Source organism: Carassius auratus, unplaced genomic scaffold (genome assembly GCF_003368295.1).
Source record: "Carassius auratus strain Wakin unplaced genomic scaffold, ASM336829v1 scaf_tig00018201, whole genome shotgun sequence".
In the NCBI taxonomy this organism is placed as follows: Eukaryota; Metazoa; Chordata; class Actinopteri; order Cypriniformes; family Cyprinidae; genus Carassius; species Carassius auratus.
This window is the reverse complement of record NW_020524862.1, coordinates 86,060-104,372: the sequence shown is the minus strand read 5'-3', so window position 1 is coordinate 104,372 and position 18,313 is coordinate 86,060. Positions and strand designations below refer to the sequence as shown.

At 38.0% G+C, this 18,313-nt stretch overlaps 1 protein-coding gene and 1 long non-coding RNA gene across 2 annotated transcripts in view; both read right to left on the bottom strand.

Moving 5' to 3' along the window:
• The window catches only part of LOC113075992 (E3 ubiquitin-protein ligase CBL-B-B-like), a 31,313-nt gene extending 16,759 nt beyond the window's left edge, over positions 1-14,554 (bottom strand). Inside the window, exons 1-3 of the mRNA XM_026248641.1 lie at positions 14,278-14,554; positions 13,598-13,760; positions 12,748-12,998 (exon numbers count right to left, since the gene is read on the bottom strand). Of these exons, the coding sequence (XP_026104426.1) occupies positions 12,748-12,998; positions 13,598-13,750 (404 nt within the window). The 5' untranslated portion in view covers positions 13,751-13,760; positions 14,278-14,554. The remainder of the gene's footprint in view (positions 1-12,747; positions 12,999-13,597; positions 13,761-14,277) is intronic.
• On the bottom strand, positions 8,485-12,740 carry LOC113075993 (uncharacterized). The gene is made up of 2 exons (XR_003281084.1): positions 9,021-12,740; positions 8,485-8,925 (listed from the first exon to the last, which is right to left on the bottom strand). It is a non-coding gene; the product is annotated as an uncharacterized LOC113075993 (long non-coding RNA).
• Positions 14,555-18,313: the final 3,759 nt, after the last annotated feature.

Sequence of the window (18,313 nt, the reverse complement as noted above, 5' to 3'; positions counted from 1 at the left end):
TCTGTCCTGCTTTCACAGCTGCTAAATGCAAGCAGACCGTGCATGTACAGATGCTCATCTCTGCCAAAATACAGAACACAAACACATCATCACTTTTGTTGCTACTTTAATTGCTTCTTCACTCAGGATGTAGAGACACACAGGAATAATTATGAAAATGATTATTTCTCTTAACATGCTACAAATTTTTTTTAATATTTCTAATGTTTTGTAGTAATCAAGAGAAGTGTCATCACTGAAAGAATGTCTGACATTGCTCGGACTCCATGCACTGCTCGGTGTTCACAGGTGTCCAAGACAGTGGAACATCATCTTTGTTATACTTCTGTGACTGGACTAGCAGCGAGTAGAGTCAATTAGAAAGTAAGTTTAAGTAAAATGTCTGCATTGACCATTTCACCATGTTATTTTCTGCAGTAACTGGGGGGAATATTAACTGAAGAGACCTGATCAACAGCAAGCTTTGGATTTACTGAATGTGAAATTTTCAAGCATTTTATCACAGTGTTCACTTATTTTTCTGCATAGCCATGACTGTTAACCAGATTCTTGCAGATTGCAGATCTCAAAAGAAGATACTTTGAAGAATGCTGGTAATCAAACCAAACAAGTTTGTCAGGAATGGACAGTATGAAGGGGACTTTTTTCTTTTCTTTTTTTTTGGGGGGGGGGGGTTGAACTCTCTTTAATTGCCATGCTACACACTAAATACTTATCATGCTGGGCATAGACACTTTTGTACTTTCATTGCAGTTAGTGCTGTAAATAGTCTGTCAAATAACAGGTACACTGCTACAACATAAATTTTATGTAGTTCACATCGTTGACACCTTTACATTAAGTTTTGATGTCTCTTTACAATTAGGTATCTTTAATTAACATTAGTAAATGTTGAAATTAACATTAAATAACAATGAGCAATTCATTTGTTACAATATGCATTCATCTTTGATACTGTTAAAAAATCATTCTTTGTTAGTTCATGTTAGCTCTGAACTAGGGATGTCAACGATTAATCGATGATCGATTAATTGTCGATAAGAGATGCAATCGATTAAGGCTGTCGATGGTCGGTTAACCGATTCAATGTTGGGCTGCGTGCGGCTCATGCGCACTCAACACGTGCGAGCGGCTGTGAGTGACGGTGACGATATATAAAAGCATCATCATTCATTCACAATGTACAAATTAAGCTTTTAATGTGATTTAAACTTTAAAGTACATTAAAATAGAAAACAACATAAAAGTTATTCAACATTAAAAGCAATAGAAATGTAGTTACTAATCATTTCATCAGATAACTTATATCGTGCGCTTTGCAGGGCTGCGGGACACAGTGACAGGACAGGTAGTCTATTCATTCCTACAACTTGTTAATTCATTCCTACGAATTATTAATGTGGCAATTGTCCATGTTTCATTAATTTTGTTCCCTAAATAACCCATGATTTAAGTGAAATAAGGGAACAAATTAATAAATCGAACGAATTCTTAATTCATGAAATCTTTAATTTCCCTTCCCATGTTTACCACAGTAAGAGATGCGAAAACAGTTATTAAAAGCGAAAGATAATAAAATAAACCTGGGAAATTAGAGGGTTAGACTATGAATATTTAGGAAAAGAAACAATGCCTAAATATAGCTACTGAATTTGTGGAAATTCGTGACCAACCGGCAAACCAGAACAAAGCCGCGTAAATGAAGACTATGGGGTCCAAAAGCATGGTCGCGATCTAACATTTTCCAGTTAACCTATTATTCCTCTAATAAACAAAGCTTATATTTCTAAATAAATAATTGCTGGATTAAAAACAGCGATTAATAGGCGCTGTGACCGACACATTCCTGGAGCATTCACTGCTGTCACTAAACGGTGACGCCGAGCATCGTTCACAAGTTTCTGCATGGACCTGACTAGGGCACAGGTTCTAAGCCCTGGGACAAAATGGGACGCTTTAAGAAAAATTTATAGCCTACTAAGTAATAGGCCCAACATAAAAATAAAAATTTGTTTTCATGTTTTTTTTTTATTTTTTTTTTTAAATAGGCTATGCGAAATATATCCGACTTAAATAATTAAGATTAACGGATTTAAAACAGAAGTGTGGGCGCTCCATAAGTTCACAAAAAAAAAAAAAAAAAAAAAGGATGACAACGCATTCTGTTTGTTTGCTTTATTTTACAGGAGCACAAATCTTCTGTTTTTATTGTGAGTGTGCACAAATGAAAGTAAACACTTTTGCGGAAAATATATATTTTTTTTAATGTCTCAGCTGTTTCGATCGCCCCGGAGCCTGCTGCACACGTATATTCTAGCGATTCAAACTTACATCGCAGTCTGTTCATTATCAAAATAAAATAGTCAACTAAACATTAAAAGGTTACATTGGTCAGTTTAAATAGACAGTGGTATACCGGTCCACTCTGCTGTTATGCCAAGGACGTTTTTGCTCATATGAAGAGGATCATCTTTTCCGTCTATATGCGAATGCGTGTTAAGTACAAGCCTAGTTTACATTATAAATAATAGTTTAACATTCAAATACATTGCGAATATGGAAACATTTCGATTTGTGCCGAATGAGACATGAGCAATAACCTCCAAATAAATCTAGCCAAAGCCGCGCTCGCTCATCCTCGACTGCACGCATGCACTGTCACGATCTAATGCGCTGTATGCCGGATTTTTAAAAATCTGGGACAGATTTCTAGGACAGAATCCAGCAGGATCAATTAATGTGAGCAACAGTGTTTTGGTGCAGCAGCGCCGATGTAGTTCACTTAATGTGCAGCGCAGTCACACGCGCTCCACATTTCGGATAATTTTATTTTAAATACAATAATGTCAGTTGAAAACATTGCAATTGTGCTTTAAAATACAACAACGAGAACCACAAAACCATTTAAAGAGGCGCGTTCAGCGTTCTCCGTGCGGGATTGGAAACTGTCAATAAAGTAAAATGACCTCAAAAGTATGGCGCGCTCTCTTCATTTTATCAAATGATCATAATCGCATCTATTCATTTTATAATCCTGCTACTAGCATTTTATTCAGACTAAAACCTCTTTAATTCAAGTGAGAATTCGCGTTTTGTGTGTGTGTGTGTGGCTTTTGCACATCCTGTCATACCGCCGACTGCGTGCCTGCAATAGACGCATTTTGCAGTATTATGGTTAACGATTAATCGATTAATTGATCGTTAATTTAAACGACGATCGATCATGGAAATAATCGAAATTTGACATCCCTACTCTGAACCATTAAATAATGTCAGCAGGCACAACTTTTGTTCTTAATAATGTATTAGTAAATGTTGAAATTAACTAGGTTAATATATTAACTATAGTTTACTAAGGTTAATATTAAGTATTTGCCATGTTAGGAAGGTAGCTAATGTTAACAAATGAAACCTTATTGTTAATTGTTAACGGCCACTTGAGTGTTTATACTTGTTACATTTTAGTATACAAGTATAAATAAATGCAAAGGTAGTTTCACTAATTGTTATGTTTCATATATACTTTCTATATAACCTCAGTTTTATTTTATTTATTTATTTTATTTTAGCTTTAATTGCATAGTATTGTTAATCAATTGATGCATAGTATTTTTAATAAATTAATACATATTTTTAAAATCATATTTTGGCAATTTAATTTATGCAATGGTGAAAAAAATGGGAAATGAAAAAAATAAAATGCACGTTCAGTACTCAGACTTCGGACCAGTGTTTCGTTTTGTTCGGTTTCGCTTTTGGCCAAGAAATTTCATTTCGGTGCATCCCAAGTTTGTTTTTCCATCTCTCTCATTTCACAAATCTGCTCATGGCCTCAAAGAAGATTCTGCTTCCGGAACAGAGCAGATCAATACTGGTTTCAGCTGAGGAAGGTTGTTGGAGGATCTATCCTGCCTTATCAGTGTAAGTGCAGGTCTGAGCATTTAAAGAAAACACACACACACACACACACACACACTCCCTCAGACACTCACACAGCGAACATGTCCAAGCACTTAACAGTGATGTTTTAATTAAGGAAATGTCTGAGATATCCAAGAGTTTCATTACTCTAATTAAAAAAAGATGCTAAAAAGTTATTAACAAACTAATGAAGTAGCCTTTCTGTTATCTTATGACACAAATAAAGAAAAGAAAAACATCCATGTGGTTGCTAGGTGGTTTCTTCCTGCAATTCTGAATCACAAAGAATTTAACTGGTCATCGCGTAATCGTATGTTTAAGAGCAACGGATAACTGACGAGACAGCACACTTCAGAAACATCCCTCACACCCCACTGTGAGTGACACATCTCTTGGTTTGAGTGACAAACGGGAAGCAACCGATCCCTGAGGGCCTAATCTAGTCTGACAGTTTAAACAGGCTTTCACACCGAGGTAGCGAGTCCGTCACGTTACGCGGAGTTGAGTCTACGGGAGGTTTCTGATCAGAGAAAGAAAAAGAAGCCGTTGCTAGCTCAGAGTTTCCATCCTGTGCACTTCAACAGCACAAAGTACAGCTCGACTGAAACGTTTTTGTGTTCGCTCTGATGAGGTTACTCACCGCTTTTACGGCGGGAAAAGAAAAAAGACATTCAGAGCTTCGGCAGGTGTTCTTCTGTGGCTGCTTAAAAAACTACAAGCCTGAGGTTTTATCGTAACATGCAGACAAATGTTTCATTGAAATCAACTGGATGTATGGTGACAGCAATGAGAGATGGAGTGAAAGAACTTAAGAAGCCAAACACAGAAATACTGTGAAATATCATTACAGTTTAAAATAACTTTTTTATTTGAATATATCTTAAAATTTAATTAATTAATGTGATTGCAAAGCATAATTTCTCCAGTTTTTAGTGTCCCATGATCCTTCAGAACTCATAATACGCTGATTTACTGCTCAAGAAACATTGCTTATTATTATAAATGCTGAAACAGTTACACTTTATATAAACCATACCATACTTTTACAAGATTCTTTAATGAATATTAAGTTTTATAAAACAGCATTTATTTGAAATAGTAAAATTAGAAATGTCTTCACTGTCACTTTTGATCAGTTTAATGCATCTTTGCTGAACAAAAGTAATAATTTCTTTTAAAAAAACTTAAGGGTTTCTTTATAGGAAAACATGTTTTGGGCATAAGGATATATTCCGTAGGTATTTAGCATGTTTAAGTGCTCTGGCTCAGATTTGTTTGTTAACAGCCTGCATTCTGGGATTTCATTCTCAACAGCAGTGGATGGTGACTTGGGCTCAGATGGCCTGCTGTGTGTGTGTGTGTGTGTGTGTGTGTGTGTGTGTGTGTGTGTGTGTGTGTTTCAGAGTATATGAGGAGGAAACAGAGAGAGGCAAACACATCACAATAAATCAAGCACGTCAGCCAGACTCCCAGAAGACCAGCACCACATGGTCCAGACACAAATACATAACACAGTCCCATATGGACACCCGTGAAACCCCACTAGACAAATCCTCACTCCCCTCCCCGGACTGGACACACACACCCAACTCCCCAAGCACCTTACTGAAAACAAGGCAGGTTTCTGTTCTTAAAAGCACACATCTGTTGGGATGGACCTAACCCAAAGCTCAAATGGGACACTGCTATGTAGAGCAAACATGGGAACAAAAGGCCTGCTTCTTTCATCTTCCGCTCCTCTCTTGCTCTACAAGACACCTAACCACTTGAGACGCAGCTGTCGAGACTACTATTGATTTGCTGTTGGGTTGATTTGAATCCATCTTGAAGTTCCACCTGCTGCCCGCACAATCCACTAAACTAAAAAAAACGGCACCAACACTCACATGCAGTCACTTAGTTGACAAGAAGCTGTCACAAATAGGGCTCAGGTTTCAGAGAAACACATTTTCACGGCTGTGGAAAGTGTGACACTCACCCACTCAGTTCACGAGCACGACAGCGCCCTGTGACACCTGAGATGCAGAACAAAGACTGCGAGGTAAAAATGGAGAGAAATAAAAAGAGAGATATTAGAGAGCGAGAAGAGGCGAGCAGATGTTCTGACATTTAAAACCACCAACAGAGATACAAATGAAACCTCAAAAGCTGATAATTCATTAGATGTTCATTTGAGGAGGCGTCAAGTCTAAGCTTTTCCAGATGAGATCAGTAAAGGTTGAACCCCAGATTTCAGCGGGCTGGGGCACAAAGAAACATTCATGCAGACAAAAGGGTGATCTGTGTTTTAAGGACTTGGGGTTGCTATATCTGAAGTAAGCTCATTCCATTACAATAAGGCTAAAAAAAAAATCTCTACACAATCTTTACACAAGCAAACAGACACAAAGGCTCAGCCAGAAAACTGCAACACATTAAAGTCCCATTTTCCAGATAACATGCATACTTTACTGTGGCGGCAACCTCAATTAACCTTGAAACTCAAAAGAATGATTGAGTTCAAATGTGACATTTAGGCAACCAATTATATGAATTTCTGCAAGACATACAGATAAACTGATTATACTTTAAAATGACCAATATTTAAATTAAGTAATTTCGAAGTAAATTTTTTTTTAAATAAATAAAAATGAACCAACATTTTTTTGTGTGCGTGTGTATATTATGTACACATGCGCACACACACACACACACACACATATATACACCTCATACACATACACACGTGTACACATTATTTGTTTTTAAATATTAACTTTATCAGATTATAACAATAATCAAAATGTAAAAAAGGGGAAAAAATTTAATTAGCATGAACAACTTGTTAAATAATTATAAAACCATAATCATTATCATCTCTAGTATCACCCAATAATAATAATAATTATTAATAATTTTGTACAGTACTTTGGCCAGCAGGTGTTGTTTTTAAATGTGCTTTATACATAATTGACTGACTGACCGAATAATGGTTATTATTTACAGTATTATATGTAGATAGCTTTAAAATGACTTGATAATTGCAGAAAGTTTGACACTGCAATTAAACTAGTTAATCAAAGAAAATAATTTTTATTTTTTTATTTTTGCTACTGACCAACTCTTGATTCATGAACCTCATTCTTGGCTAGAAGCTTTTGTGTACTTGTGTATACTTTGTATACTGACCTAAATGTGTTTGTTTTCATAGCAAAAGAATAATTGTGGAAGGGAAACTCAAGAACAGGATGTTGTGGGACACTTCCTCCTTGAGTTTTCCTCCAGATGACTGAAAAGAGGGTTAAATGGCACAGTACAACAGAATCTGAACGAGCAAAAAACAATAACAGAAACCTGCACTCAATGCCACTGATTTGCAGTATAAGATTGGGTTGCAGAAAGTGTCCTGTCTTGAGAGAGTGTGTGCGCATGTGTCTGTGTGTGTTTGCCCTTCCTCTGGAGGTCACATATCCCACAGTCTTTCCTTTCCGGTGTTCAGCCTAGCCTTTCTTGCAACCCACTTCCTTTAAGATCTAGATAAGTTTTGGGGTCTTGAGAATTCCCATCCAGAGAACATAGACACTGAATTTATTCAAAATTTCACGGAAGCTCGGGCTTGGCGAATTATGGCCAATTCGAAGCAGAGCACAGTGGTATCACCCAGATCTAAGGCTTGGAATCGGTCCGTGACTTCCTCATTAATGAAGCTTTTTCCATCATTAGCCGGGCACCAGATGAACCTCATCATCACACTGCAGAGCAGACGGTGCAGTAACTGAGGCGTGGTGGGGTGGGGGAGTTGGGATATGTGGCGTGCCATCTGATTGGTGGTAAGACGGAGTGCTGCTAATTGCGCTTTTACTCAAATGCAGACCTCCGCTCATTAATCACAGTGCCGGCCAGGCCTACATTTGACAAGGCAATTTAAGAGAAATAAACACAAACATGATCGAAATAACAGGAGGACTTAATTGAGCCTCTGATGCAGGACAAACATGTTACAGGATGAAGGAAAAAGAGCGGGAAAACATGAAAGAGTGACCAGAGAGCGGGGAGACCCCTAATTGACTAGAACATCTGGCTCTGTTCCACCGTTATTTGGCTGTTTGAACTTCATTGTTCCTGTGTGATGGATGCAGCTGGAGAAGGTTGAGTTTGGGGGATGGAGAGGGGCCCATTTGGTCTGCAGGCTCTGAGATGAGAGGAGGATATATTTTCCTTTCATTCTCCATGGGAGGGCATTCGCTTACTCTGTAAATTAACTCCATTCAAGGGGTGACATGCCCTGCTGCAGTCCATCATGTGTCATTTGCCCAGGTCTGGCTCGCATTGGACATTATCGCAGTCAATAATCACTATTTTTACTTATATAGGATATAATAAGCTATGGGGTTATGCTATGTTAAAACTATGGATGCACCAATATTAAATCATTATCCAACATTGCAATTATAAGAAATGTTTCTTGAGCAGCAAATTAGCATATTAGAATAGTTTCTGAAGGATCATGTGACTCTGATGATTTGAGTAAGGCTGCTGAAAATTCAGCTTTGGCATCAAAATAATAAATTAGAGTTTCAAAAAAACATTACAATATAAAACATTTATTTGACATTGTAATAATATGGACAATATTACCATTTTGAGTGCATTTATGAGCAACTAAACGCAGGCATTTCTTATTTTTACCAACTCCAAACATTTAAAGAAAAAAAAAAACTCACAATATAAAAATTATATTGTGCAACTTTCATGAAAATTATTGTAATGAAATTATACAAATTATTTCTTTAATCACACTTATTAAATGTCATATTTTGACAAGATATAGTCCATGACAGTAAAAAACAAAATGGTATTTCCAATATATATATATAAACACAGCGAGAGCCTGAGAGATAATGCAATTATTACTTTGGATGAGAGAAATAATCTGTTGCATACTGAAATGTCTTTCTGACCAGAATCCATTGGAGAATGAGCAATTGAGTTCCACCAAACAAGCCAAGCTATAATTAGTTCCTCCTAGGGAAGAAGAAATCGCTGAACATTAACTTCTGCTTGAACAGTAAAAATAACAGAGTTAACCTTTTAAGGGATGCTCTCTGCACTGTGCTTACTCGAGGTCAGAGGAAACAAGGCAGGCCGGTCTCTCGGTTCTTCAACCCAGCGGTTTCAAATCCACAGCTCCGTTTCCATCAAGGTCTGCACTTTCACTTCAGCTTTTCATCACCGGCTCAGACAACGTCTTGAGATAAAGCTGACCTTTTCCATCATATCCGCTGCTGCATTAGCAACTACATTCAGTCAGTTTCAGCACAGCTTTCTGTCCAAGCATCATCCTGTGAAGTTCCTGTCGACCCCTGTACTGTTAAATGTTGACCCTATTCTGTTTACTCACAGCAGATGGTAATGCGTTTATCCATAGTGAGTGTTGTGGAACATCTGCCTGGAGAACATAGTAGCTTGTGGTCCAAAATAAATTAAGGATTGTTATTTATTGATGGTGGTAAACATCCTGTGCTTTAAGGAAGTAAAGCCATTCCAAAAACCATGGTGCTAACGCCTACACTGGTTTACAGGTGCAAGAGGCATAGAGTTGTAAGCTGGGAAGAAGGTTTTTGCACATTTGTGGAAAACAAAAAATTCCCTGAATGTTCCCTAGCTGTTAAGAAGCTTTAAACGGAGTAAGCTGAGAAAGGAGATTTAAACAGACGGCTGCCACTTGTGGGAAAGTGCAGTAGATTACGTTTTTTTAGAGGGGAATTAGCTCTCTTGAAGGGCTCTCGGAGCATTAAAAAAAACTTTCGTTTTTGGATGTGACGAGGCTGGAAGAGGTAGAGTAAGGAATGGGGTTAATACACTGTGATTTCACAGTCAATGTGCATGTAAAACAGCTCCCTGGACCGTCCCCACTGTCTGTGGCCTGCTATAAAGGCCAAACCTCAGAGATATTTTCTTCAGCGAGATTGAGATCAGTACATCTTGCATCTCTATCGCTGTTGAAAGCAGTGTCTCTGTCATCTGCTCACACCTCAAAGCCACAGGAACATTAAAACATCTGCCAATCTCCTCATTATGCACAACGACGTCAATGAGGCCTGGTCTGAAGCTTCAGCGAATTTCAGCTTTCAGTGTACTGCATGGCTCCACTCTTCTCTCCACAATGCTTTCCATCTCGATCACCAAAAAAGACACTGAAGAGATTAAAGCACAAGAGATCCAACACTGCAAGGCTTAAGATTGCCACCTCAGCCCCAGACACAGCAAAGCTTGCCAATCTCCACTAGATTCAATACATCCGGCCCATTCATCCCAGTTCCAGACCACTGTTTTGTCCGCCTCTTAACGTCAATACTAATAGATAGTAATGCATTTAGATCTTTCCAGTAAGAGGAGAAACTCAGAACCTCAGCAATCCTCTTATAGTTTTCAAACATTTGCTAGAATACAGCACACAGTTTGGGTGTTTGTATCGTCACTGTGACAATACTTTAATAGATACTTTGAAAATTGTGCAGTTCATAAGACCACATTTGCTTTTTTCCGCTGTTCAATCGGTGGCTTCATGGTGAACTTTTTTTCTTTTTCTGTTGTTGTTTTAATTTGCGCACAGCTGTGCAACAATAAACACTGGGAAATAGCAACACAGGCTTGGTGAACAATAAAATAGTGTAGCTAAAAAAATAAAAACAAGAAAAAATAAAAAGGCATAAAAAAAAATAGAATGTTTGCTTTTAATTTTTTTTTTAAACATTTAAAGTTCCAAAAAAAAAAAATCTCAGTGCATATTTGTGGTATGAATCGCAATTACACCAAAACTATACATTATAAGTTATTCAGGAACTATTCTGTCCCCCACAAACTGTCCAACGTTGCATGGCAGAGATGATATTTATGGCAGGAGGGTGCTGGGGGAAAGCGATAGAAAAGAAAGAGACTCCCATTGTTGGTCTCAGGAGCTACAGTATAATTACTATAGCACATGCGGGGCTTCTACGAAGATCCCTGACTGCAGACCGGGGACCCGACCCACAGCCCCACTGCACTATAAATGAACTCTCCTTGCTTTTGCACATGGCTCTTTCTCCCGTTCTCCTCCTCTATTACTGCCTCTTCTATCCTTTCTCCACATCTCATTCAGAGGGCTCCATAACAAGGAACATTTCTGCTGGCCTAAGCGGGACTTTCACTTGTCCTGCCAACAATGTCATACATACATTTATTCCAATGTATTAATACTTTTATGTACTATTATATTATGTACAAATGGTATATATAATGTATTAGATTGCATTCTATTTGTATTATCATATTAACAATTATATTGAGTGCCAAACAATATTTCTTTTTATTATTTTGAAAATTTTCCATTATAGCTAATGCGTTCAATATCGCAAACCTCATCTGTGTGAGCCAGCCAAGATGTTACTGTGGCAACATATTTAAATTAGCAGAATTTTTAACGTTCGGAGAAAACCAAATGTTTCCGCTTGCAAGCCACAGAAAACATATGCATGTTCATCAATCAGTAGAAACCGTGACAGCACAGCACTAACCTGACTTGCCACAGTTCAATCAACCAGCATTGGGCCATCAAACCATCCTTATTGTTAAGCCATGCACTCATCTCAGTTTCTTGACCTTTTGTCTTCCCTCCCTTCCTCTCTGTATTCTACAAAAGCACACATTTCTAGCCCCCCTTTGTGTGGGACAGGGAGCCAACGGCTGGAAGGTAAAGTAGAGGATCTCTCCCTGGAGATTTAAGACGGAGTGACACAGCAGACGTGGAGATGTCAGCCGATATCCCTGCTCCTGTCCGAAGTGAGTGTCACAGTTTCTGGATACGACAACGTGCCAGGACGGCCTGTCACTTGGTGTCCGCAGGCTACCAAATGCTGCTTTACCTCTTCATCACCCTCCAAAAATTTCATTTCAATCATCTTCTCACCCCTGCAGAATCTGGTGAGACTGTGCTCTAAAGCATTGCTAAAATTAAACTCTTCTGCCAAAACCCAAGCCAGAGCTGCCAATCAAAAGCACTGGGATATAAACCAACAGTTGAAACACTATTATTTGCTGGCAGTATTCAATGTATATTATGATACGTTTTCAAACTGTGCACTATTTTCCCAAATATCAAGTGGCCTAAATGCAGTTTAAATGATGTGAAGCTACGCTCTAAACCAGATGCTGGGAATGCTACGCTTGGCTGTCAGTAAAACAGAATGCTAAGATTTTCCTCTTTAGTCAAGGGCCGTGTTTCATGTCTGAAAAGCACAGGCTGACCCAGAGCTCTAATAGCCCTCGGGGAGAGTATTCTGCATGTGTCAGCTTATGCCCGAGACACACTTGCTCTGTTAATAATCTCTCTCACTTTGTTCTCGCCCTGCACAGAGTCTGTCTGGCCCACCAAGGGTTTAGATCCAGAGGGTTTCGGTCTCTTTCATTAGGGCTGCTGTTCTTGATCAGAGTTGGATTTCCATGATAATTAGCCATGACACAAACTGACATGAAACACCAGAGGATACTTAACGAACAGACCAGTCATGTGACCTGACCTCTCCTGTGTCTATGTCCATCCGGCAGGACGTTCAAAGGGCAACAGATCAGTGTCAAAATGAAAGGCCATACGAGTTATGAGACTGACAACCGTGATCACGCATGAAGCTGATCTTAAAAAACCATCTGCTGGTGTTAAAACCGACATCTCAAGCATGATGCAAATAGAATAAAAATTAAATCTCTGCTCTATTTCTTTCATTTCACTTTGCAATACACAAAAGCAAATACACATGTACGAATCACTGACCAGACCAGACCATGAGTGAAAAAAAAGCATCCTACCTGTCTTGTGACTGTTCTTCATACATTCTCTCCTTGGCTTCCTTAAAGAGGCGGATTGCTCTTTTGGATTTCTTCATCAGGCTGTCGATGTACACTTTGAAATAATCATTCTCGCTTAGCTGAGTAAGTCTCTGGTTCTCTTCGTATTTGCACAAAATCAGCCTCAGGTGTTGGTAAGTGTCAGGTAAAATATCCAGGATGTACGGAGGACTGTTCTTTAGCTGTAATCTGGGGTTCTGACACAACCTCACCTAGAAAAGAAAAAAAAAAAACTCCTCTTCACCGGGAACAAAGTAAAACAGCATTTTTTTTTTACTTAACAATTTATTTTTAATAAAAGGAAAATCTAAAGGTAGTTGGTATTACTGATAAATCTTTTATAAAATATTTCCAGTAATGATAGATGCATGGGAAATAAATCACATAAAAGATATAGTATAAATGTACACCTTAATATATAACAAAAAAAAATACACAAGGGCTGCTCAAATAAAATAAATAGTTACAAATAAACGTGTTATTTTTTAAAAGGGTGTTCAAGAAATACATTTATGTGAGATACAAGATCTAATTTTTATAGATAGATAGATAGATAGATAGATAGATAGATAGATAGATAGATAGATAGATAGATAGATTAAGATTTAGAGTAAATTAAGCTAACTGGGCCGATTTCAGCTACATACAAACTTCCCGAGCTTGCAGCCACACAGTAAACTGTTTGCTACAATGTATCAAACAAACGCTTCCAAACAACCGACTTTATGGAAAAGTCTCTCAGCGCGGGAGAGCAGAGGAAGCACTGTTGCGTCATCGTCAGCAAGACTGTAAACATACTCAGGACACTTACCACTTTGTCCATGAGTTTCCATGTTTTCTCTACGGTCCGGCGGTCAGCGGCCGCCTGCTTAGGGGGTCCGACAGCGTCCTGGATGGCGTCAATAATGCCTAAAATGCGGCCTTTCCGATTGTTAGGTGGGCGTCCACTGAGAGCAGTTGCCATTTTCTGCACACTGTAACAGAGAAATGTTGCTCCTTAAGGCAAGAAAACACATGTGGGCAGATAGCCTATGTGGCAGTATAAATGAGCCGTACCAGCACGGAAAACATTGGTTATTTTATATCAGTCCAGCGTTTAGTACAAAGTCAATTAAAATGTTTGAACTTCGTAACAGTAAGCAATAGCAACGCCATATCCCACTGGTTATGTTTGTGAACGTTAGTTGGAAACCATGAAAAACTTACGATATACAAATACACTTATCATATAAGACACGTTTATTGGGTTTAAAAGTAAACACGTCACTGGTCACTTTTGTGAAACCCTAACTTATTAAATCACATTCTAAAAGTTTTTTAAAACGTAAGAAAATAAGCATTCAGTTTAATATTTTGTCTGTGCAGTAAAAGCGCTGTAGAAAGAAACGCAACTTGATGTCCAAAGACTATGACAACCAAAGTAAGGACCTTAAATTCACTGTAAATTGCGGCAAATTGCTCTTTTGTATCATCTGTAAACTCCAGACTTACTGCGGCAAAAGGAAACACTGTAGCTGCCAAGACAGGGAATGTCAGAGTTCCTGAGTTGAAGCTTTAGGGAGGTCCCCACAAGAAAAGCAACAAAAACACAACGCCAGTGCCAGTAAACTATTACATCTCCGCCCAGATGTTCAGAAACTAGAAGCGGCTTTTTCGTATCCTCAAGCAGAAACCGCTTAAACGCAGTACAATCCCGCTTTTCTCGCTGTCTGATATAGTCGTGTCACTGCTCGCTTAAAAATCAGTACTGGAGCCTGGAACAAGAAGCAGCGAAACCAACAGGGAGGAGCCGAGTGGGCGGAGCCGATGAAGCAATCGCTCTCAAGTGACCAATCAGAAGGCGGGAACGTTCTCGGAGGCGATAGAGTCATCCAATCGCCAATTACAATGGAGACTTTAAAGTGCATACTTAATATTTCCGTAAACGAAGAGGCAATGAAATCGTGCAAAGCGTTTTGTAGGTTGTTCCTATTATGCAAATTGTGCATTCAGTCGTCTTCACTTTCTCCGATGGAAACAAGTGTTATGGCAAGCCGTTTCAGCATTTATTCCTTAAAATGTATTAGAATGTTTTTTTTTTTCATATAGATAATTGCATTTCCATCTTCTATTGAATTAGTCACTAACGTTTTAATTAAATGGGCTACTAAAACTTATTTTCTATTGTCACTGTCCAGTAACTATTCCATAGTTAGTGATAATGATAATAGGGACAGATGGAACAGATACTAGTACCTCATTAATAGCTCCTGCTATAACTAAAATAGAAACAAATAACTATAAAGTAATTACTAGTAGCATAGATAAGAAGTAACTGTAATAGTACAAAGTTGAGATTTCAAAAGTTACTAAAATTAGAATGGCGGAATTGGGAAAGTGACAAGTAGTAATCGAATAAGTAGCTACTAGAATCTAATGAATAATGTAATAAAATAGGAAGGCCACTACTGATGTAAAAACACATTTAGTTTAGTTAGTTTAGAGGAAAAAATGTTAAATCAGCTTTCCATACAAGTCCTGTTGTTTAGCTGTCCTATAACCACATGGGTCACTGGCTGAACATTTAGTCTTGATCCTTTAATAAGGAATGTCTTGCTCTTCCTCTTCTGTCTTCATCTCCTTCTGTTCATCTTCCTCGTGTTTGTATTCTAAGCTGGATATTCACAGTAATGGGAAATCTAGAAATATCTGGGATTTCAACATTTTGATTTCTAGGCCTAGAAAACACAGTTCATCCAGAGTTTTGTATGTTAAGACCTGTTTTGTTTGTGAACAGTTCATATTTTTGAAAGGATTCCTTGATACAAAGCTTGTAGACTGGTATGTCAACCATCCCATTTCACCATTTGGATTTCATATTCTATACAGAAAACTCTTACTATTACAGTACAAGAATGCGTGACTCTCTACAGAACTTCTGTGAAAATGTGAAACTGCGGGGTCAAACCACTACAAAAACATGGTATAAGCACTCAACAGGGAAACAGGAAGTAGCAAAACAATGAAACATCTTTGCACCTGAAGGCATCACAGAATATGCAGACACTACAGAGTAGACAGGCTCATTTAGAAGTGATATGATGTGACACAATCTGATAATGATGCATGCAATCAGTAAAGGAAATCAGGAATTTAAGACCTGACTAACCAGAGCGGCGCTTTAACGTATCCAGAAAATGCTCAGACATGTTTGGATTAAATTAAGATATTTATGTGGTTATACATATCCCTTCTACTTTCTCATAAAATCACAGAGAATAATCAGTTGCTTTAATTGAATAAAAGAAGTTTTCATTTCGTCCTGACTTGTATGCACTGTCCTATGGCAAATATGAAATTTTAAACTTGCCCCCATCTGCAGCAAAGCACTATTGATGATGTTTGTAATGAGAACGGAGGTCCCCGGGGCCATGACCAGGAGGTCACACGATACAGCACAGCGCTTATTAAAGCACAACGCTCTCAGTTCCACTTCCATGACACTACACACACACACACACACACAGGATATGTGATCCAATGTCTCCAGGGCATATCTTTCAGCAAAGAAAGGAGAGCAGATAGAGAAAAAGTTGCTCAAGATGAACAATCATATCATTACAGGGGCTGATGTTGATACACACATACACACACATATGAAAATAAACAAATTAATATACCTTATATGTATCTTATTTTTTATTATTTTGTTTTATAACGCACCATGTCATTTTGGCACAACAGGATGTAAAGCGATTGTTAAGTTATGCTTGAAAGGTCAGCATAACTGATTTCCTCTCAAAAGTATCAGACATCAGCATAATATCTTGCTTCTCTGTTAGAATGTGACCCTGCTTTCGATTTCCCTTTTCCTGACCTGTGGAGGTCAAGTATGAATGATAATAGTTTGGAGGGGAGGAGGCAAAAGAGCCCAGAGTGAATGTTTCTGGCAAGTCAATAACCGCCAACATTAACTTAAACCACTGATAAAGCATCCAAACAAAAAGTAACAATCAATAACATAACAGTTCACACATTGCATCTGTGTCAAACAAAAGAATAACGTACATTGTGATGTGTAGCAGAATGTCTTTAGCACAATATGCTGACTAAAGTGCTGAAAAATATCATCGACATGAGTCATTAATTCTCTGTTATGACTAAGCACACTTCAGTATTTCAGAGCGAGCCGTCTTTCAGGATGTCTGTGGCCTGTTAATAGTGTGCAAAACGTGACATAGATTGTCATAGATTGCATCGTACTCAATAGGATTTACAATGAAGGTGTGGAGGTTCACAGTGAAATGTCAAGATTATCAGGACTGGTATGTCTCATTGTTTCGATAACAATATTGTTTTGGCAACGGTCAGGTGATGTCATTGAGTATTGCAAAATATTCCCTTGGATATTTGCTGAGATATGAAATTATAAAACTCTGTGGCAATAAGACGAATTTCAAATTCATCTACTTTCCATACAGGAAGTCGTATAGCATTGAGATAATTCAATCAGGGAGTTATCATGTGTGCCAGTGCGTGTTCAGGAAATGTAAAAGGCCTTATTGTGCCCACAGGAATGACCAGGGGGCAATTCGTTTCAGAGCGGCCTGATAAAGAGATTATTATGCCTGTGCTCAACTTATCTGTGCATACTTAACTTCCATAGGACTGGATGACATCCAGTGCCTTCATCTGTGATCTACACAAAATAAATGCAGACATACCTCACTCGCTATCTCTGTCTCTCAGATGCAAGGGGGTTACTGAAGTTCACATAAGATCTGTACCACACACAAAAAAATGTATCACTTAATGCAAACACACAAATTGTTTTTATTGTTTTTAACATAAACCCTACTAAACAATTTAGTGGATGCTGCTTATTATACTCAGACTAAATCTGCAGACTTTTTTACTATAACTCTTCTCATTTTGGCAAAAATAAGCAAAACTGTAACTGATTTCAGTAAGTTTACAACAAGATCTCATTTGTTAACACAATACAAGATAATGCATTGGTTTACATTACTAAGTGAGCAATGTACTTTTTACAGCATTTATTAATATGTTACTGTTAAATAATGAAAGATAAAATTATACATTTTTTATCATTTTAGTTTAGTAGTTAGTAGTTAATATATTAATAAGTGTTGTAGAAGTGCTGTCATTTTATATTGTTGTTAAATATTGTTATTTTCAGTTCATCTTGGCTAATGTAGTTAACTAATGTTAACAAATGAATCATCATCATAAAGTGATACCCTTATTTCTAGCTGGTCCAAGTCGATTCAGACTGGTTTTGATGACTGAGGAACTACACCTGGCCTGCAGCAAAACATACATAGTCCAGCTGGTTTAGGAAACTCTTAAATGGCTTCTTACTGGTCTTCCTGCCTAGCCAGGTCCCTACCAGCTGATATTTCAAATCTAAGCTATGTTGAACCACCTTTGACAAGCTACCATGTTCTAAATCACTAAAGCTGGATTTTCTACCAAAGAAGTCATGCTTTGACTTGACTCGGGATGCTGACTCGAAAAACCTCCCTTC